Below are 22,102 nucleotides of genomic sequence, written 5' to 3'. Positions count from 1 at the left end.
ACCCGAAAAATGGCCAAAAGAGGCACCATACCCCTGAGAAAATCGATCCTAAGACGCAGCAGAGCGCCGCCGGAAAAACGCGTCGTACCCGAAGAAGATGATTATCAGCGGCTCAGCGCGTTTATAGAAGAGATAGAAAATGCGAGCTCTCTATTGGCGGCACCGCGGCAGGGGAAGGATAATCGCCGAGATGCACCTATCACGGAAGAAGATAACGATGTGTCACCGGAAGCGCTTTGCCGCGATATCCTGCAGGAGGTGATCATTTTTCTATCGACGCTAGTCATATGTCGTCTTCTTTTTGTCAGTGGCTGACCGCGTAATGGGCCTCCAACCAAATACGTTCATTAAATGGGACTTTTGATATCGATCAAACTCTAGTCCCCTGCCTAATTAATAATTGCACGTAGATTGTGGAAACTGAGTTTAAGGAACAGGCGCTAGAGCGTGAAACCAAACAACGTCCAGCTGATTTTAAAGACTCCATGGTCGGTTTTCGAGGTATCAACGAATCAAACATCCAGCCAACCAGGTTAGTTTTAAATCATTTTCAGATTCTACTGGACCCCGAATATCGAAGGCCCCGAGTAGAAGGACCAGAAAGTCCAGTGTTGCGTTTGTGAGGATTAAAAATGGTAAAACAAATTTTTAATTATTGTTATTAAAAATGGCGGGAACGGTTTAATTTTATCAGATCAGGAGCTGTTGCCGGAAATGCCCTCCGGTGAGTACGCGCTCTTGTCCTCCGACCTGCGTCATCTCTTATGTTATTTATTCCGAATCTAAGCGTATTCGTCCGCTAAGAAAAGCGTGGAAGGCAGATACGTTATTTCGTACGACGAGTTAGGGCCGAGGGTGTTGGGGCAATCGATCAAGAGCGAAGACATGTTCTTTGCTTTAGACACGGACGACAAACCTCTGACATTCTTCGACTGTAAGTAGGCCTGCGCAGCCTTTTAGGTGTTTATCTATGGTACGTGTTCCTGGTAAGACCTTGATGATGGCGAGGTGGAGGAGGAGGCAGCGGCCGCCGTTGAAGAGGATTGGGTTTTGGACCGCGAGCCTTACTACGAGCGCCACGATAGCATCGCTGCGCAAAACGCCATATTCAGGGCGCGCAATTTTCTCCTACAGAAGAAGTTGGCCATGTTTTTTAAGAGGAAAAAGGCGAGTATTGCCACGTCCGGCAATGTAGCGTTTTCACGCGATCAATGGTCTCGCAGCAAACGTGCCAATGTTTATTACATTATAATTATGGGCTATAAATCGTTGTCTCAGTTCACAATTGACGCAATATAGCTGCTAACACGTTCAATTCTTTCGAAGAGCTTTATACGTGTTTACTCATAATCGGTCCCTTACAAGAATCGAAAACTTAATAGGATTGCCTAATCCGCCTAATCTGTCCGCAAGTGCAATGCGAAAAATTTTGTGTTGAATTTAATTTGTTACTCAAGACAAAAAAAAGCCTAATAACTCATTTTGTAAGTCTCTTTCGTAATCATTTTCAGTAAAATGAACTGAACAGACATAGCTTTTATCCGGATTAAGTTTGTAATCTCTTCTGCATCGAACTATCCACTTGTCCCCAACAGTTCGGGTTACTAGATCTTTCCCTATGGGAAAGCGATGCAAACTACATTTTCGAGAACTTGCTTTTAAATAAAAATAGTTGTTATTGCACCCATACATGGCACACCTCGTTCCAGGCATACCTAACTATTTTTTGATGTAACTTATCCCACTGAAAAAGGTAAAAGGAATTTATTTCTTACCTTTACCTATATTATTATGTGTAATATTTTGAGCTTACCTCCTAACTAATAACACCGCTAATAAGCAGCACAAACACAAAACTTTTGTCTTTATTTAAGGTTAAAAATACTGTTTTTCTCCGTTCTTGCCACTCAAGCACATACAATTTTAAGGTATATGTTGAAGCTTAAAAACACTGTTTTGTCCAAGTTTTTTTTTTACAGAAATACAATTAACACAAATATAAGCGAACTACTCACTAGTTTAAATTATTTTAATTGTTCAAAGAATACAAAAAATACAACGGTTTAATACGCCTTCAAATGCATTCACAGAATACACAAAAACCGTTAGAGGAATTCGCTACGTCACAAGCGACCACGTGCGATCGATAATTTTGGCGAACGTATGTCTTATGGGATTGGGCAATCCTATTAGGTTTACGATTCTTGGGTTACCGATCCGAGGTCTGTGTCTCTTCTTCTTTTTTTCCCCGGGACCTCTGCCTAAACGCTGGGTTTTTAAGATGGACCACTCGGTGACCAGGGAGACGGACTGGTCGTACGACGCGGAGATGAAATATCTCCGGATACTGGAAGCGTACGGCGAGCTCCTCGACTACGAGGCGACAGAGAAAGAACGCGCGGCCGCCGCAATATCCGCGACGCGTCGAAAACGACACGAAAGGTCCGACGCGCTCGACGAGCTTTTCAGACGAATGCGCGACCGCGAGGTCGAAGTCGGCGCCGGCCTGATTTATACTAAAACCGGCGCAGTCATACCGGATAAGGTAACGTCCTGCTCCTCTTTTGCTATTTTTTCATTTCATGTTTCGGGCAGCTCGTCGAGCGTCTCCTCCGACGTCAGAGTTACCAGATGGAGCAGGTATGTTCGATGCGGCTCCAGTCGATCATACTGCGGGACGCCGTCCAGGAAAAACTGGATGCCATATCCGAGATCGACAGGGTCGCGCCCGGCTTATTTTTGATAGATTACGAGCAACTGAAGATCGACAACAGGAGCCACGCCGACAAGATTGAAGAAGAGGACGAGCTGCTAGCCAGGTTGAGGGACAAATGCACGAGCACGATCCAGGTATTAGCGCACCTGCGGGAAAAGTCGTCCGCGTTGGAGAACGACCTCGCAGTTTTGAGGTCGGAACGCAGCGCCGTCCTGGCCGACTACGCGAAGGTAACCCGCTTCTCCGCCATTTTTTTAGTTAGTTGCGGCAGTTCGGCAACGTCGCAAACGAGATTAAAGCTTGGTCCACACAGAAGCGAAACATGCTATTCTTCGCTTTTACAACCGACCCCGTGATTTACATGGCCTACTACTTTTTACAAAACTTTTGGATTCCTCCTGCGTCGGTTTTTGCCGAGTCGAATTTGCTGACGTTTCGCCAATCATCCTGTTGGCTTCTTCAGAGCTTGACTGAAACGGGCTCGCATTTTATTCTGTACCTGTTTATATATTGTTTGAAGGGGGCATAAACACCATCTCGGATGACTGTTGAGTCATCATATTGAGTCGCGGTTAAGATTGAGGTTGTTTATAGATTTCTATAGACTCACGGATTTTTCGTTGGTAGAAGAACTGATTACATGTAAGAATTTTAGTTTCATCGAATAAAATTTTATGTCCGGTTTCGTGATTGTGTTCGGCAACAGCTGATGAGATTATTTGTCTTAATCGTAAGGCTCTTTCGTGTTCTTTGAGCCTAGTTGATATTTTTGCATATGCATGGAATGCTGTAAACTTCTGGCATCTCAAATGGACTTTTGTCTTTGACAGACCGAAGATATTGAAAGATTTTTGGACAAGTGGAAAATCTGGTTTTGACGTTATACTTCTTTAGAACTTTTGATATGTGGTCAGTGATGTTTTGAATGTAAGGAAGGATCACAGTGGCAAGTGTAGGATTGCTTTCGGGCTCATTGTTATTGAAAGGTGTAAAGTGTATTTTTGTATAATTTTTGTTTTAGAAGAATGCTCTCGACACCTTTCATCTAAAACTTTAATTGTTTTATTTATTTTTATTTATTTATTATTGTTACTTGGCCTCATGGTTAAGAAACTCTAGTAGATTTTCTTAGACATTTAAACTCTATACACCCTAACATACGTTTTACAAAAATTGAACTGAGGTGGCTTTTACTTGATGAAAATCCATTTATCAAAATAAAAAAGAACTAATAGTTCAGATTTTCAGGAAATTATATATTTTTACATGACAATTGTTTCAACACTGTGTTTTTATCAAATGTAATATTTACAAACTACCTGCTACTACATATACCGAAAAATGACCATAAAACCTTAATTATTGTTGTTGTGAGAATTTAAGTTCATTAAAGGAGAAGTATTTAAATCTAATTGATCGTTAAGCAATATATTTGAATGTCTGATTTTTTTGATCTCCATGGCTTCCCATAAATTTAATTTTCTACTTTTTGTGGCTGTATGTAAAATATAAAAATTGTAGTCAAAAATGTGTTTTTCTGTGTTTAAGTGTGTAACATAATTAGAATCTATATTATTGTTTTTAAACGCTCTTTTATGTTCGTTAATGCGTTTCTTGAAGGACTACCTGTTTGTCCAATATAAATTTTAAGACAAGAACCGCATTTCAACCTGTAGACACCTGATTTTTGAGATTTTGGACATTTCGTTTTATTGTTTTTTAAAAAATTTCCTATTGCGTTGTTAGTTCTGAAAGCTATTTTCTTTTTTAAATTACTTAATCGTATAAAATTCACTATCGAGATTGAACAACTCTATTAATTTTTTAGACTTAACTATTACGAAAGCGCAAAACAATTTAGATTTTTCAATTTATTATAAACCGTCACACACGGACACAGTCATACCTAACAGCTCAAATCGACATTATACAAACAAAATGGCTGCTGCATTTCACTCTTTTATACACAGACTTCTTAATACGCCACTCTCAACAGAAAATTACAACAAAGAACCTAATATCATTAAACAAATTGTACTGAACAACGGCTACAATCCGTCCATTATAGATAAAAAACCAATCAAAGACAACCTAATCCAGAACACGAACAATTTAAAACAGTTATATACATAGGAGAACCTAGTAAAACAGTTTCAAAACATTTCTCAAAATGTGGTTTAAAAATAGCCTCCATATGACAAAACAATAAACAGAATTGAGAGTCTCCACTCTACATAAACTGCGAAGAATTTTACAATTTCAATGTACAAGCGTGCTAACAAACTTGTACATTGAAATCCCGCGTTGCAAAGCATCTTAGTTTTACTTTCATTTGGTATCAATTGTTTGATTTGCTCAATAGTGGCTAAATACTAAGTTGCTTAGACGATGCTGCAGAAAAAGTAGAAACTGCATCGTCCGCAAAAAGGGAAAAGTAAGTTTGGCGGGAAACAAGAGAGAACGTCTTTTATAAACACTATAAACAATAGAGGATCGAGTAAACTTCCCTGTGGTACACCGCAATTCACCAATTCCGTACGAGACGCAAGAAAAGACCTTAACCAATTTAAGGCGTTACCTCTAATACCAACAAAGTTTGTCTACTTAAATATCAACATCGACCAAGTCAAATGCTCTTTGTAGATCGAACAAAACACATGCTGTTTGCTGCCTTTTAATTTGTCAAGAATATGCTTATAAAGAGAGAATAGCATCCTGTGTTGATCGCTTTTCTCGGAAACCAAATTGCGTGACGAGAAAAAGGGAAGTTTGCTTTGATCACGCCATTTGCAAATAGTAACAACGATCACATTACACACATCAACGATCACATTATTAGTTGGTTAGATAATGGTCTTGCGACTGCACTTATATCTTTAGATTGCTCTAAAGCCTTTGATCGGCTTGACCATAAACTTACGTGCGCCAAATCGAGTTCGACTCGATTTTTTGAAAACTGCTTGACAGTGTAAGTTCCGAATTCCTCCCTGTTCATCGGGTGTACCGCAAGGTTCTGTCCTTGGACCTATATAATTCTTAATTTATATTTCTGATATTTATACATCCATCGAATATTTGAATTTGCATTCATTTGTTGATGACACTCAGCTATTTTACTCCTTCGATCCTAAATTATCTGATATTGCTTCAATTTATATCAATTTCGATTTGCGTAACTTATTTCTATATTCTTCTAGGCATAATCTTCAACTTAATGCTAAAAAATGCAGTGCAATGTTCTTTTTTCCTAAACCTAACATTGAACAAGTAATAAATATTATTATATATTTGATTAGATTCGTGGGATATATATCTTTGTTGGTGAAAAAGTCTTATTTGGTTTTGCGCCATTTATACAGGCATAGAACTGTCCTTAATTTCATTTTACGGAAACCTTTAGGTCAATCACTTGTCCTTTCGATTATGAACTATGATTGTGTCCTCTATTACCCATGTCTTGATATAGATTGCAAACGATTCAAAACAGCTCTTGCAAATTTATTTTCGTCTTGCGTAAAAATTCCAGGAACTTAACTGGCTAGAAACTGACAGTACTTTCAAGTATTTTTTTTAAATTACAGTTTCGTAATGTTCAACTAAGGCATCCATTCCGACTCTCACTGCCACGATATCGTTTATCTTTGTTCCGCAAGACATTTTTTTATAACGCTGTTGTAATGTTTAATAGTATAAAATATTCAGTAAAATCACATTCAATTAAATTCTTTAAAAAATATTTCAGGCTGGAACTGCCAACTTCTCAAATAATTTGGTTTTCAATGTTATTCTTGTTATTTTTACTTTTAATAACTTTCTGTTGTTCCATATTACTATTACATTTATCTATTATACTATATTTAATTTATCAATGTATTTACAACTTCTTGCTTAGTTTTCAGTTTTAACATTTAAGAGGTTAAGTGGAGTAGCTTTTGCTAAAATTGGCCTCTTCTCCACTGTATATCTGTATATAACAATATACAACAATAAAAACAATTTATTATTATTAAGTATAAAGCAAACATAAAAAAATCATAAATACAAAAAATGTGGTTCTTGATGCGGCCTGTTTAAACGAATTAGATATATTTTTTGAAATGTTGAAATAAAAGTTATAGTCCGCATTTTTCACAGTCAAAAATTTTGCCGATCAGACGTTTTTGAGAAACCATTTTTTTTTGAGGACGCCAAAATAATCTAATTTTTTTTTCCAATTTTTCAGTTTCTTCGGTATAGATGTGGGTACGGACTTTTATATCTTCTCTATGTTTGAAGTCGATAATTGCGAATTTGAGACACCTACTACATTTTTTAATAAAACACAGAATATTTAGAACATCCTGTATACAAAACTTAACATTTTCGAGAATAAATTGCAAGCGCGATTTTTAATTTTTTTAAAATTACACATTTCATGAAATAAGTTACCATTTTTTAGTTTTTGCTAGTAATACGTAATAATATATGTACATATGTATGCAATATGAAATAATAAGAAAACAATCTTTTTACTTCGTTTTATTTCGTTTTAATTAAGAAAACAACCAAATTCCTTTGCTAATATAATATGAGTACCTTAAAAAATAATGACACCATCGCAAGAAGTATTTTTTAGAAAAATTATAATATTCGAAAAACTGTTAGGTTTAGGTATGAATGTAGTATTATTAATAGAACAGAATTTCAATATCAATTAAAAACGAAATTTAAAAATAGGGTGTTCTATTTCAAAAATATGTATTTTATTCGTCGTTTCTTTTTTCAGCCACTCTGTATACTCTAGAATCATTTTAAATTGTAACATAAATTGTAGGTCATAAAATTATGTACAACAAATTAATGTAAAAAAAATGCCTAGTTGTATTCTAAGAATATGTTCTAAAAAAAAACAAATTGTTAGTCAGTCTTTTGCTGTAGTACATATTTTGAAAAAATATCAGATTTGGACTAGAATTTTGAAACTTTTAACCTGGTTAAAGCCAAATTAGCTCTTTATCATCATAGATGACGTTGCCAAATTTCAACAAAATCGATCAAAAAGTATTTAACATATTGTAAAAGATGAATTTATGTTATTTTGAGAATAACAACGAAACAATAACAAATTAAAATTTAATTGAATTACATACTATCTGCTTAGCATACATTGTTTTTTTTGCCCATGCAGATCACAATTTTAAAATGAAAATTGGTAGATGTTTCCGACGGGGAAAACATCTCCTAAGTTGATGTAGAAACTACGTTCGTTAACGAATTCGGATTATATCCGATTTTTTTCCTGCTCGGCACAACAATTCAACTTTAAAGTCATTAATAGATAAAGAAGATGAACAAATTGGGTACCCAAACCGTATACACCCCAAAAAATGAAGTTTTTAAGGTGGTTTAAAAAATAACAAACAACATTTTTTTGCTATTATAGTTATTATATTTCTCACTTGGTCTCGTCGTTTTTCAGGTAAGAACGAACATCGAACAAGGCTCCACGGGACGTCTAAATTCAAATTATCTATTGATTGAAATAGAGATTCTTGATAGATTTACGTCTACCGAGCTGATTGTAATAAAGCGAGCAATATGGATTTTTATGCCTCCAAATTCGTCTCGTTTCAAAACTTTCCTAATGCACAGCAATAAAACCATTAAGACAACCTTTTAAACTACCTAACACTCTGTATCGTTTATACGGTTGGAAATTTTCGCACCCTGCACCAAATCACCACCCATTAAGTGGATATTAAGGATGCATTAGGTGGACATTAAGGTCGTTTCAAATATGAAATATTTAATTACCTTAATCCCCTGTGCAAGCGAGCGTTTTACCACCCTTGATCGTTCCTGGTACTATCCGTTTAAATTACCCTCCAAGTTCCGTCGAAATTATCACAAACCCTACAGGGTGTTGTCCCTACCCAAATTGCACGAGACGTCCTCGGGATATCCGACGGGACATAGCGTATATCCTAAGGGACATCCTTAAGACGTCTCAAGGATATACGATGTTACTAATTGGAGCGTCCGCAGTATATCACATACGTATGTCCGTAGGATGTTTGTTAGGACATACTAGGGATATCCAGTTATACTGGTTAAGACGTCGTTAGTATATCCGGCTGTGAGGATGTAGGATCTTATATAGATATACTAGTGGACCTTACTTATTAGGTTATTCTGAACAGGTTATGTCCAGTAGTTAAATTGGTTGTACGACTACAAAAATTCTATCCCTGCATTCCCAATTAATACTCAATCTTTAATTTTGCTTTTGATGGTAAAATTGAAGGACTGCCGATTGATACACACACACACACACACACATCTGTTTTTTTTTATATTGTAAATATGAAAAAATTGTGGGTATATAATATAGAAAAAATATAGAACCACCTAACCTAAAGTATCTTAAAAATAGAGTAAGTATTTGTAAGTATTTTAATATTTGACAGGTTTTCTATCATTTTTTGATGAAAGTAGCTTTTTCCAGCCAAGCAACTATTGAATTCTCACATTCTTTTGATGTTTGTGATGTGTTTGCCTACTTATCTGCATCTGAAAATATTTTAGTTTTAAGAAAGACAAGTTTTATATATCTGTACTTAAAAAAAAAACAAAAAGAGCGAGACTGGTATCTTTAAAAAAAAAACTGCACAATTCTAAAAAAAACTAAGTATTTTCCTTCTCATTTGTTCAAAATTTAACTTTTTTTCTATTCTAATGTTTTCATTATGGCGCAAGGGGATATCCTCAGGCCATCTATTTAGAGGATATCTGTGGTATATCGTGTACAGTAAATCCGCAAGCTATCCATTCAGAGGATATCCCTCGGATGTATTTTACAGTATATCCTTAATATACAGGGTTTTTCACTTAAAACTCCGCACGCCAATAAGTCCAAAACGAAAAGAAATATTTAATTTATGTAAAAAGTAGTCAAAGTGTGGGGTCAAGTAGATATTTCCTAAAGTTTAAAAAATTCGACGCCTGCAAAGAGCTGGGCGTCGCGACGCGTCGAAAAATTATTCGATTGCAGAGACTTTGGAAATACGCGCATACAAAAGTACATATTATTTAAAAACTTTTTTTTTATTTACTCAAACTTATTTACGTTACCCGTTTCTAAGTTATACCGATTTAAAGTAAACATTTCTTGATTAATAAAAAATGTGATTAACGCTTATTTTTACAAGTATGCCATGAATGTTAGTTACTATGACAACCATTGTTATCGCAGTTGTTTTAAGTGCAACTATTTTAGTATGATTTTATTTATTATTTTTTATTGATTTAGTTCTGATAACATGATAAATAAATGAAAAAACAGTAAAATACCTACAAGTTAATAACCAAAATTATTATTGCAATTAACTACATAATAAGACATTTCAAGAATTTTGTTCAAAATTATGTCCATCTGCTCGAACACAACTATCAAAAACTTTTAACAGATGAGCTTGGGTCACTTGTAGGAGAGTCCTTCTTGTGATAGCGGCACACGCTGCACTAATTTTGTTAATGAGATCAGCCATATCTTCGATAGGTTCTTCATAGATAACGTTTTTTAGGTAGCCCCAAAGAAAATAATCTGGTGGTGTAATGTCCGGGGACCTCGCCGGCCACCTTACCGGTCCATTAGTACCAAACCATCTATTGGGATATTCTCGGTTCAAATACCTCGTTACTATTTGGGCATTATGTGCAGGCGCTCCATCCTGCTGTAGCCACATATTCATTCTAGTGTCAAGAGGCACTTCTTCTAATAGTTCCGGAAGTGTAGTTTGAAGAAATGTTTACTTTAAATCGGTATAACTTAGAAACGGGTAAAGTAAATAAGTTTGAGTAAATAACAAAAAAGTTTTTAAATAATATGTAATTTTGTAAACTTTAGGAAATATCTACTTGACCCCACACTTTGACTACTTTTTACATAAATTAAATATTTCTTTTCGTTTTGGACTTATTGGCGTGCGGAGTTTTAAGTGAAAAACCCTGTATATGCTAACGTATATCCATGTCCCGGGACATGCGACTTAAATGGGACATCGACCGGATATACTGGGGATATTGTGTGCTATCTGAGTAATAAGCCGAAATGCTCAACTTTTTTTTCTCACGACTCGCAGGTCAGGGAGGTGTTGAACGGCGCCAAAAGGCGTCGCGACGCTTACCGAACCGCTACGGAAAAGATCCGCATGGAATCGGGTCTGCTGACCGAGCCGACCCTCCTGAGAGACATGGAGGTGAGTGTGGCCGACCTGGAGGCGTCCAAGACGCGTCTGACCGCCATAATCGGTGAATACGAGCGCAAGATGCAACTCACGAGGGAGTTGCGGGCGAAAATCAAAGTCAGGGGCGGCCGCGAATCGACCTCGAAATTGGAGTCGAAACGTCGCGGCCTGTGGAAGGGCCGACCCATGGAACATGGTGCAGGGCAGTGTTAGGGGGGTGACGCTTTACATGTAGTTTTACGTATTATTATGTCTACGTTTTTGTGTTGAATAAAGGCGTGTGTATTGCGCATGTCGCTGCGTTTATTATCGTCGAACCCAGCTGTCCCACGTCAGGGATGATTCTAGCCTTCATTCAAAAATTCCGAATAAAAAACATTCAACCAAAATTTATCATTTTATTTGGGGGAGTACAGGGGAAAAAAGATGAGGGTCCAAAAAACTTAATTTCGAGTAATTGTGATTTTTATTTAGGAAGACTATTCGAGAACATGGTATACCTGAACTAAAATACTTTTTGGCAGATTATACAAAAATTGTATAAATTGTCAATGCAAAATTATAAAAAGGAAACTTAATTAAATTAAAATACAAAAAAAAACTTGGCAATAAAGATGAAGGCCCATAATTTTATTGTAGTCTTATCAATGTGGTATTGCTGTAAAAAAATTCTGCGCTTTTTGAGAACCGAATCATTATAGATGCCGTAAGTCTTGAAGTTTAGCTTTAAATACAAGTAATGGCCCATCATAAGCTAAAGCCGTAAGCAAAAAACACTTTTCAGGTAGCGAAAGTCTTTTTCTTTTTTGTTTTATGACAACATTTTCGAGTTCAGTTAATTCCTTCACCGGTCTTGAAGGAAAAGGACACTTGGGCTCCTAAAAATGGACTGATCTTCACCGGAAATCACTTTAAAAGGGCTTAGTTTTCGGGAATCCCTTAAAACTGCATTCTATTCTTGAGACAGTTTAACGTACATTTTTTGTTTCATTAAACCTATATTTCTATCGCATGTCCACGAACATTAAAAATTAAAAAAATGTGATGCCATAGCACCCTTTTTTCTTGAAACTTCGGCATAAGTATAGAAACGACATGTATGTTGAACATGTAGAACCAAAGTTGTCTACGTAATATGTGCCATTGTAATATTGGGCAGATGAAGATATTTTTGAAAATCCATGACAATAGCTTCCGTGGTTTTGTCTTTTTGAGCCTCAAGCCTGTATAACGTTATACGTTTATAAAAGGTGTCTCCCCTTCGCAGTTCTGTGTGTAACGAGCATGCAATCGTGATCATCTGCAATTTGATTAATTTCTTTTTCAATGTCGTCAATTTTTACTTTTTAATTTTAACTCATCGCATGGGTACCCAAAAGCAATATTAAACTTGGTGTTGGATATTTCTCTATATTTTTCTTAAGAAACTAATTTATCAGGGTATTTTTCTTTGTACATAGAGTACATTTTCTTAATATTGAGCTCAGCAGGTTGTTTTAGCCAAGCCATAAGGAGACTAAAACATCTGTGTTCCATGACCGAATCTGTTATTTCTCTATAAAGTCGGTTGGGTCTGGACGAGTGCTTTCCTCGCATATCTAAAAGCTTTATTGCGTACTGGGATTTCACACTACTATATACATTTTAAATTCGGTTTACCTTTGTACTGTCATCTTTCTAGCCATTTCTTATAGGTGGATGGTACTCTATAGCCGATATATTACACGAAATAACTGTTGTACTATTCATATGATATGTCTGTGACAGGCATTTTTTTTATTAGAAGCTGAATAATAAAAATATCAATTTATAAATAAATAAGATTGCTTTTGAAAAATCGTCGCTGGGCGGGGCAAGCTCGTAGCGCGTAGCTCGAAGCAGCTTAGTATTTCAAAAAAAAGCCGCTAGAGAGTGCTATAGACACGTAATTTTTTCTATCGTGTTAGTGCGGACCACTATGGAACTTTCGATGTAATTCTTCTGCACCCTCTATAAAGGGGCTTACACATCTCGCCTACTTTGATAAATATAAAAAATATTTTTGTATGATATATATTCTGTATGATGAACAAAACTTGAAAGTATCTCTCCACACAATTTACGATACTGTTTAAACCAAATTATGTTTTATAGTTTTTCTTTTTGATATTTTTTTGGTCCGGAAACAGAGGTTATAACCGTGGATCTCCCACGTTCAAGAATTTTTCCATAGACTAAATAGTTTTCGAGAAAACATTTTCTTCTGAGACTATGCAGTACTTCGTAATAGAGAATGATGTCATCGCGCCTAGACAGCCCGATTAATACTGATTTTCAGGGTCTTTTAGATTTTTTCCATAAGTACAACGCCCTGTATAAAATCGAAAAAAAAGTTATAGCGCCGGATTTTCCGCGGTTCAGGGTTCCAAAATTTTGCCGATCGGGTGAATGGTTTTGGAGGAAAACATGTTTTTCTGAGAGCCGAAGTAACCAGAACAAATCAATTTTTTTTAAAAAATTGTTGGTGAAATTTGATTGTATTCAATTTCGACTGTTTTGATGTGGCTACGGACTTTTACTCAATCCATATAGACTTAAATAAGAAGTCAAATATTAATATATTATAATTAATATCGCTGGATTGTCAGTTAGTTATGTCAATCTTTCAGCCATGTGACCTGTGACGTGTCAAATATACAAAACTAAATAAGTAACGTATACAAAATACACAATATCGTCAGCGTAGGAAATTTAGCATATAAAATTTAACACAAGCGCGGAACTTACAAAGTAATAACAACATACTAAGAAAACAAGAATAGCATTTTTTATTTAGCAAAAAAAGATTTTAATATTTTTTTAAAACATTTTTTTTTGGGTACATTTGCTATTTGTTTGTTTGGACCTTGCTATTTTCTTGAAAACCGCAGATGATAATTTTGATGAATGATATTTTTGTTATGATTTTTTGTGTGCACTCTCATAAATATTTCTGCCCCCTAAGACCAAATATGTTAATTACAATATATCTATATACGCTGCATAACTTTTATTTTTTTATAGAAAACAATGTACCTGTCTGCCAGATAATCAACATAAGTGGCCGGTGTGTGTTTTTGGTTAATAAATAAGGATTTTCATTTAACTCGTCAAATTTCCTATACAAATTTGCACCTTGAATTTCGATAAAAATTTTCGCTCATATGTCCGAGATGTTTTTAAACCCAACAAATTAAGTCTAATATCTAATATATCAAGTTACTCGTTTTAACGCCTTCACTTTATGACTCGCTATTAGTAAAAATCCGCATTTTCAATGAAGATCATGTCCAAAAGAAGAACATTCCACAAATAAAACCCAACAATTTAAAAGACCAGCAGCAAGAAATGTTAATAAAAATCACAAAAAAGATGTATAGAACAATATCCACCTATGTATCGCCAATCAAACTAAACCAAGTATTCAATATTCAACAAGGAGAAAAGATAAAACCCAACCCAGCCCCTAGTCGGGGCCAAACCCGGCTAATCACCGGTCATTAACCAATCCCATATTTAAGCGTCAGCCTGGAACTTCATCGGTCAGTGTCAAATGGTTTTAGCACCGACGATGTCGACGCTAAGCTTTGGGACCGGTAACAGCCCCACACGATCTGTGCCTACGCTTACTTGTGACGTAGTACGGTCCGTATGGTGGCCTTTGACGGTCCCGATCGCACCAAAACTTCGAGAGGGAACCTGGTAGTGGCTCCATACGCGAGGTACCTACGTACGAGTCGGATATCGTAGTACTTCCGGTATGGAGGCCGCTGGCAAGTCCCCGACACTTCAGATTCACGTCCAGAGTCGTCGCTACCATAACTGTCACCGTTTCTCTCACACTCGCCGTTCTTACGTGCTTTTAAAACCGTAGTACGGGGAGTACGAAGAGCAAACGAGTATACAGTACAATCGTCGAACTGAGGAGCACGTACGTTCGGTCCTACCTCGCGTACCCTACGTGTCCTAAATAGCCGTAGTACGTGGGGTCTGGCTGCATTTATTGTGCCTCCGATATCATCACAACGGCCGCGATCGCAATAGTAGGCCAGCACGTTTCGCCGAGTTCGCGAAACGACAACCTGTGCGGCGCATAGTAGGCGCCGACGGTCGGGCGTCAGCGTGAGACAAAGACAGGCGGTTGCGTTTATTTACGACGCGGAGTACTTAAATGCGCGCATGCTCGCGCCGACTATCGATCCCAATTCAGTAGGGTTGGTTTAGCAACCCCCAGCTTTAGTAGGGACGGCGTCGCCGACCTTAATAATGTGTGAGGTGAGTGTTAAGTAGCGATGCACGCCAGGTTCGCGATAAGCACACTTAATAGCGGCTACTTACATCGTTAAGTAAGTAAAATTGTAGAGGTGCGACAACTGCGCGGCTTTACTGGTCAAACTCACAAAAATCGGTTCACAGATTATACACTGTGGGTGGGAAACGTTGTGTGCACAAATTACTTTATTGCGTTTCACGTTATGTTGGGCACAGATTATAGATATTCTGAGAAAAAAGAAGGGGCGCTATTTTTCTGAAAAAAATTGAAATTATTGTTTTGGCGTATTTTCGATGCATACTACACCAAAACTTCGTTCAAAACCTAAATTTCATATTTCCGATGAACGCGCGTGCGGGTATACTTTAATATCACAGATAAAAGAATTGTCTTGCTCCTCAGTTTTCGGTGTTTACGTTTGGGGTTAAGATATTGTGCCGTGTTTTGGATATTTTGTTATTTTCTTCTTTTTTTTTTTAATTAGTAGACAAACTGGTGAATGTGTACTTTCCTGTTTGCAGTTTATTAAAAATCGCCTCTTCTTTTTTTTCTTCTTCCTTCTCCTCGATAATTATTTTAAATATAACCAACCAAACCTAAATTAACCAACTTAACAACTAAGAATTAAAAATAAATTTGTTGACAAAATAAATAAGAACTAAAAGTTCAGATTTTCACGAAATTATATATATTCACAAGACATTTGTTTCGACAACTGGTGAAACTTTGAAAACTCTTGTTTAGTGTTTAAATGAAAGCAACATCGTACATAGATTTCCAATTTCCTGCCGGTTTTAAGTATTTTTCTGTTTGCTGTTTAATAAAAATTGCCTCATTTTTCTTTCATTTCCTTTCTTTTCATCGGCAATTATTTTAAATATAACCAACCAAACCTAAATTAACCAAATTAACAACTAACAATTAAAAATAAATTTCTTGGTTGGTTGGTTTGGTTCCACACCTATTATTCATATGTATATATTGTTTATTGTTTGTAATTATTATTAATTAGTATCTATTAAACTATAGGATGATTAGTTTTGGTTAGTTTCAGTTAGTTTCGGTTGGTTTTGCTTAGTTTTGTTTAGTTTTAAGAAAAAAATAACTTTTATGTTTTCTATTTTCTATCCAATATGCGGACGTGGAACATATTTTCGAGTGTGACGAGTGCCTAGCAAAATGACAATAAAATGTCCACGGCGGCCTCAATAAAGTAAAGTATTTTTTGCTTTTTATTTATATGTGTGAAAAAAAAATGGTCAAGTTTGTCAATGTAATATTTTAGAGAATTTTTAGAACCAATTCCACTTTTTTCTTTAAAAAATAAACAATTCACACCACCTACATACGCCACTGGTAAAAATCCACATTTTAATGTTGATATCAATTTATCCGTAATGTATCGGATCAGAACAAACGCCCTGTATAATAGTTTTGTGGCCGAAAATTACCTCTACCGCCGTTCTAGGGCATTCTAAAGGAAAATCTGCGAATACTTCTTACGTGGACTGCAGTGGCGTCTTGTAAAATGTCACATTTCTCAGAAATTTCGTTGCTGTAACGGACCTACTACAAGTTGTTACAGATTTTCGAAAATTAGGACTAAACTAGGATTGTGTGAAGGCCACATTGTTATATACTTTCCCTTCAAAATGGCGTTTGAGCTCGATCCGTCAGCGAGACCTGCAAATATTTGAGGGCGACGTTTCAGGCGATGGAGACGCGTACGCAGCCGAAGAAACGCACCTCCAATTTCCGCGAAGACGAGACCAAACTGCTCATCCAGCTGTGGGGCAGTCCGCAGGTTCAGAACAAACTTTACCTGACCCACAGGAAAGCCCCCGTGATGCGCCTGATAGCTGCGAACATGCAGAAGCATGGCTTCCATCGCACTCCTGACGAGATTAAGACGAGGATCAGGAACCTCAAGTGCTTGTACCACCGGATTAAGAAGTCGACAACCACGGGTACCGGGATAGGCACGGTCGACCCAGACTGGCCCCATTACAAAGCGATGGACGAGATTCTGAGCAAGAAGAACGTGCGCAGGCACGAGCTCCTCTACAAGGAGCAGCTGTTCGGTGACGGCGAGGTCACCATCAAGCAGGAAATTGATGACGTCGAATTCAACGACGAGCTAGAGTCCTATACGTCGAACAGTAACGCGTGAGTCTCTAATTTCTTCTTCTTCTTCTTAAGTTTCTCGGCTTCTGTGCCATACTAATTTCTCTTTGATTGCCCACATTGCCACAATGTCCCGGAATCCACGTTCATAGTATTTCGGTATCATTCTCATTTGTCTCTATAATCATTCTTTATATTTCAAATGTAATAAAATCACTTTTACCGTTAGAGGATTTTTCTACAATCGCGCTTTGCGGATTGTTTTGTAAGTTATTTTTAGTTAAGAATTTTATGGCTAGCCATCTACGTCTATGTTGGGATTGATCTCGCACAACCGAGCATTACACCCAGTGCTTGAAAATTAGCGCCAAATTCTAGATGTGCCCTAACCAAATGATTATTTGCCATCCTAAGGGATTTAGGGTCCGCCCCTTGCAGTACACGACAAAACGTTTTCATAATATTAGTACTTTGGATATATATGAAGAATCACCCAAAAGTATTTTATTGCGTCTATAAACGGATTTTTTGGTTATCTTTGTATATATTTGGTGAAGGTTTTTTGTGAAATATATTGCTTCAGTTTTTTCTGTCGAGATTACTAGGTTATGTTGTTTACACCATTCGTTGATCTCCCTCAAACAATTTCCAGTCGTTTGAGACATTTCTTCAACGTTTTTGCCTTTAATTATTAGTGAAATATCGTCTGCATGTCCTATTATTTGAATTCTATAAGTGGAAGAAGCGAAAAGGTCTCTAATATATATTAAAAAGTATGGTACTCAAAGGTGATCCCTGCGGTAGCCCTGAATTGGCCACCTCTGGGCCTAAAAGCTCACCATTATTTGCCCTACTGAATATTTTTTTCTATTTTATAAAATTTTAAATATTAGATCACTCGAATTTTTATTAATTTGGAGGATTGCGCAACTCGTGACGTCATGTGTCGCAGGTCCGACGACGAGTTCGACGAGTGTCAGCGCGAGCCGCTTACTCCCACTCCGCTGGTCGTGTTGGAGGAGGGGGACCAGGAGAAGATGAAACCGGTGAAGATTGCGCCGAAACCGATAGCAGCGCCGCCGCCGGCGGTGGCGTTCCCCAATATCCAGCTGCAGTCGGCGCAAGGCGGCGGCGGCGGCGCTGCGGTCGCGCAGAAGTCCGGCAACGCCGCGCCGACGATACCTTTTCCGTTGCTGATTTTGAACGGCGTACCGCACGGCACCGGACCCAACCAAAACGGATCTGCGGGAGGCCCGGCCAAAGCGGTCCCAATCTCTGCGGGTTCCCCATTCAATAACGGTAAGGCTCCACAGAATATTAAAATAGCACAGGCCAACAATTTTTAAACTTGATGTCGATATGACATTTTATTCTGTACAATTTAAGCCTCCTACATTTAAACCTGATTTTCTTCTATCACTTAAGGTTTTTTTTATCAACATTAAAAGAATGAATAAAAAAATTAAAAAGAGACTGAATTAAAAAATTTAAATTAATTAACAAAAGTCTCAAACAATAGTCAAGTCTATTTATTTTTGGTATATCTCTCCCTCTTTTTAATGACCAGCATTGCGATGTTCTATCCACCTTTCTTTTATATCGTGGTGGAACCTCCCACCTAGCTCGTCACTCACGGCACCAAGAAATCGCATCTAATGTGAACAGTCTGGATATTTGTTTGTTTAATAGAATACCCTTTACAACATCAGATTCAATCATGATATTTACAAAGATATTCAAAAGTTCTTTTCTTTAATATGCTCCATCTTTGTTTAAAGCTTTAATATATTGCACAATAAGATCAATAAGACTATTGTGAAGAATAAACCCTAACGCAACATCAATCTTTGAAATCCGTACGTTTTTAGTGTCAATATCTCCGTACCATACTCACAAACTCGTATAATTTGTGCTTTGTCCTTTCACGAAAATACAAAAAATATGAGGACTTTATAGGATTTTAAAGAACTGGAAAATAGATTTACACAAATATTCACATGTGAATTTACTAAACACAATTTTTATGTACACTTAAATAGCTACGAGGGATGTTTGGGTAATATGTTTTAATGTACAAGAATTACGAAAATACAAGAAAGCAATTAAGCTACAGGTTTAATTTTTACTAGAACAAGCATAAGAAAGGGGTATTTCTTATTCAATTCAGCTACTCTTATAGGAGGTGCTTACATTTTGAGAAAATACTGCCGTAAAAATGCCGCATCCAAACATCGACGATAAGTCAGCGGCCATGTTGTTTGTTGAAAGCTGTCGGTGGTTAAAAACGAAATTTTTAATCTCGCGCATGCGCAAGTTGAACGGACCTTCTCAAAAAATATTACATACTTACTTCATTAGTTTCTGTACGGTCAGTATAGGCAGGGCCTCTATGCGTCTAGTAGCTATATGAGAGAAACGTAATGGCAAAAGTTGCTATTCAAAAGTTTGTTTTCAGTGATCGAAATTAACAAATAACTATGGTCGGTTTTGTTGTAGCAGAGACGGCGAGGGTTCTACGCGATCTGCTGGAGGTCCAAAAGGAAAACCTCGAACTCGAAAGGGAACGCCTCGAGGTCGAGAAACAAAAACTCGAGTTCGAACGCGTGGTGGGGTCGCAGCTGTTGACTCTCATACCGATGTTCGGCGCCATATTGCAGCGAATGCCGTTCGCGCCTGACAAGGCCGACGAGCAGCCGAAGAAGAACGGGCTGAAACACTCCGACGCGCTGGAGGTATTCAAAGACAGCAAAATCCTGAAGGAGCTGCTCGAGAACGGCCTGCGGAAGTACCTGGACGAGGAAAGGGCGACCAAGGTCGTCCAGGACGCGGGAACAAACGCGTAGGTCCCAGCGCCGCCATTAGTCCTGATTTACACATTCCAAATTTTGTGATTGTATCTTAAGCATCGTTTATTTATTTAATTTATTTCGTATTGTTTCGTTGTTTTCCGTTGTTCATCGTATTTATTTCAATAAATATAAATTCATTTTTATTTGTGTTTGAAATCCCCGCAAAATAATAAAGATTTTTTCCGTGCAGTTTCTAAAGGCATCCATCATAACATTAAAGAAGCCACAGACCACCCGTCCCATAAGCGATGTTGACATAAGTTCTTCGATTCAACGAAAGCATAAAAAAATGTCACCGACGTCTTCTTTAGTTTTCGTTGATAAATATACCACGATCATTCGGCCAGTCTATTGCATGGCATATGTCATCTGATATTCTTCATTTCTTTTTCGCTACACTGCCGGGCAATCTTATTACAGTATACTGCTGGGAGAGTTTGTTTTATTAGCCAACTTATTTGCACTTTTTACTTACGAGAAGGAATCTTCTTTTATGTAACACGTGCTTTTTTGTTAACTTTTATTAATCGACTTGTCATAGACTTCAAAAAGAACAGTGTTCTCAACACAACAAACTAACCTAAGATGTAAGATTAAAATAGTGTTTTGCATATTTGCTATCTGAAATGATAGATGCACAGTGCCTATAAATTTGGGAAATAGTCTTCGTCTTAAGCGGATGTATATGGATTTGTGATTAATATGATTTCCGGATGTCTTATATTCACGCTGGTAACCAGGTCAGATGGGATCGGATACCCCGTATGAGATAAATGCGGGAGCCGTTAGAAGAATCGATGGTTATTTTATAACTATTTATTCAGAGGTTGTTTTACCGTATGACCCATCCTTTAGGAATTTTTGTCTATAGTTGCCTGTTTTTGTAAACTGCCCGAATTACGTTATGTGGTCGTCGCCATTAAAACTGATTAACTAACCTAAGGATCAACTGTGCAACTGCGGCTAATAATGTTCTTGACACCTCAAACATTCTTCTTGGATTTGATATGTTTTCATGAACGCCTATTATGCTATCTCAGTTTAAAGCTACTTAGGTATGAAACAAAATGCATATAAAATAGCAACAAACATAACATTTATCATTTTGATTGTATTGGTTCATGTAAAATGCCGAGTTGTCACTTTTGTCATTTTCTGATTGACGCTCTTTAATTTTAATTCTACATCACGTAATCTGCAAATTACAATCTTACAAATTACATTGTCATTTTAATTTGTATAGCTGCTATAATATTGTTATATTTCTCTGGCATTGTTAGTAAAAGGTAACGGACCCTATCACTTTCTTCTAGTTTGCAGGCTCTAGGCTTCAGGCTCTCTCAACAATGATTCGACATGCATGCAATTCATCTGTTGAACACTTTAGCGTGAACAATCTTTTCATGATGTGAAGCTTTATCAAATTACTTTTCCTTTCAAAAACATTTTTAAGGGACTTTGGCATATCTTGTGCCGTTTTGGCCTCTTTAATGTATTTCAAATGTTTGTCAGCTATGTACTGTACTATAATACACCTTGCCCTTATGTCATTTTGGTCATGTTTTACCTTTTCGTTAGCTACCAAGTCGTCACAGTGTTCTTTCGTCATGTTAGCACACCATAGATGTCTTCTTTCTCCAGTATTTTACCCTAAATCTACAATGACTGTAGCTGCTGTTGGTAAGGAAATGGTACAATGATTGACGTCGTCATTTTCTTCTATTCTGATTATTTCTTTTTTGCTTTTCTAATCGTTTCTAACCTCAAAAATCTTCTCGTTACAGTATATGGCTGGGATAGTTTGTTTTATTAAACAACTTGTTTTTATCTATTTGTACTTTTTACTTATAAAATACGTGCTTTGCTCTTAGCTACTCACTACAAAAAGAGCAGTCTT

The 22,102-nt window shown here is 37.0% G+C and overlaps 2 protein-coding genes across 5 annotated transcripts; both read left to right on the top strand.

Moving 5' to 3' along the window:
- The first annotated feature begins 9 nt into the window (after positions 1-9).
- Positions 10-11,154, top strand: LOC132700105 (coiled-coil domain-containing protein 96-like). The gene is made up of 9 exons (XM_060667225.1): positions 10-258; positions 411-501; positions 555-635; positions 695-724; positions 788-934; positions 992-1,191; positions 2,282-2,545; positions 2,596-2,946; positions 10,837-11,154. Exons 1-9 carry the CDS (start codon positions 10-12, stop codon positions 11,152-11,154), a joined length of 1,731 nt encoding a protein of 576 aa, XP_060523208.1.
- A 4,007-nt stretch (positions 11,155-15,161) lies between these two features.
- LOC132699416 (uncharacterized) lies at positions 15,162-20,306 on the top strand. Of its 4 annotated transcripts, none has more exons than XM_060666103.1 (4): positions 15,162-15,234; positions 16,944-17,398; positions 18,309-18,655; positions 19,856-20,306. In XM_060666103.1, exons 1-4 carry the CDS (start codon positions 15,226-15,228, stop codon positions 20,197-20,199), a joined length of 1,155 nt encoding a protein of 384 aa, XP_060522086.1. In that variant the 5' UTR covers positions 15,162-15,225; the 3' UTR covers positions 20,200-20,306. The 4 variants fall into 4 exon arrangements, with proteins under 4 accessions (XP_060522086.1, XP_060522085.1, XP_060522087.1 ...); XM_060666102.1 differs by having other exon boundaries at positions 19,853-20,306; XM_060666104.1 differs by having other exon boundaries at positions 15,209-15,305; positions 19,853-20,306.
- Positions 20,307-22,102: the final 1,796 nt, after the last annotated feature.

Source organism: Cylas formicarius, unplaced genomic scaffold, assembly GCF_029955315.1.
Source record: "Cylas formicarius isolate icCylForm1 unplaced genomic scaffold, icCylForm1.1 PGA_scaffold_3__17_contigs__length_32017465, whole genome shotgun sequence".
Lineage (NCBI taxonomy): Eukaryota > Metazoa > Arthropoda > Insecta > Coleoptera > Brentidae > Cylas > Cylas formicarius.
The sequence above is the reverse complement of the archived record's forward strand: the minus strand, read 5'-3'. Positions and strand labels throughout refer to the sequence as shown.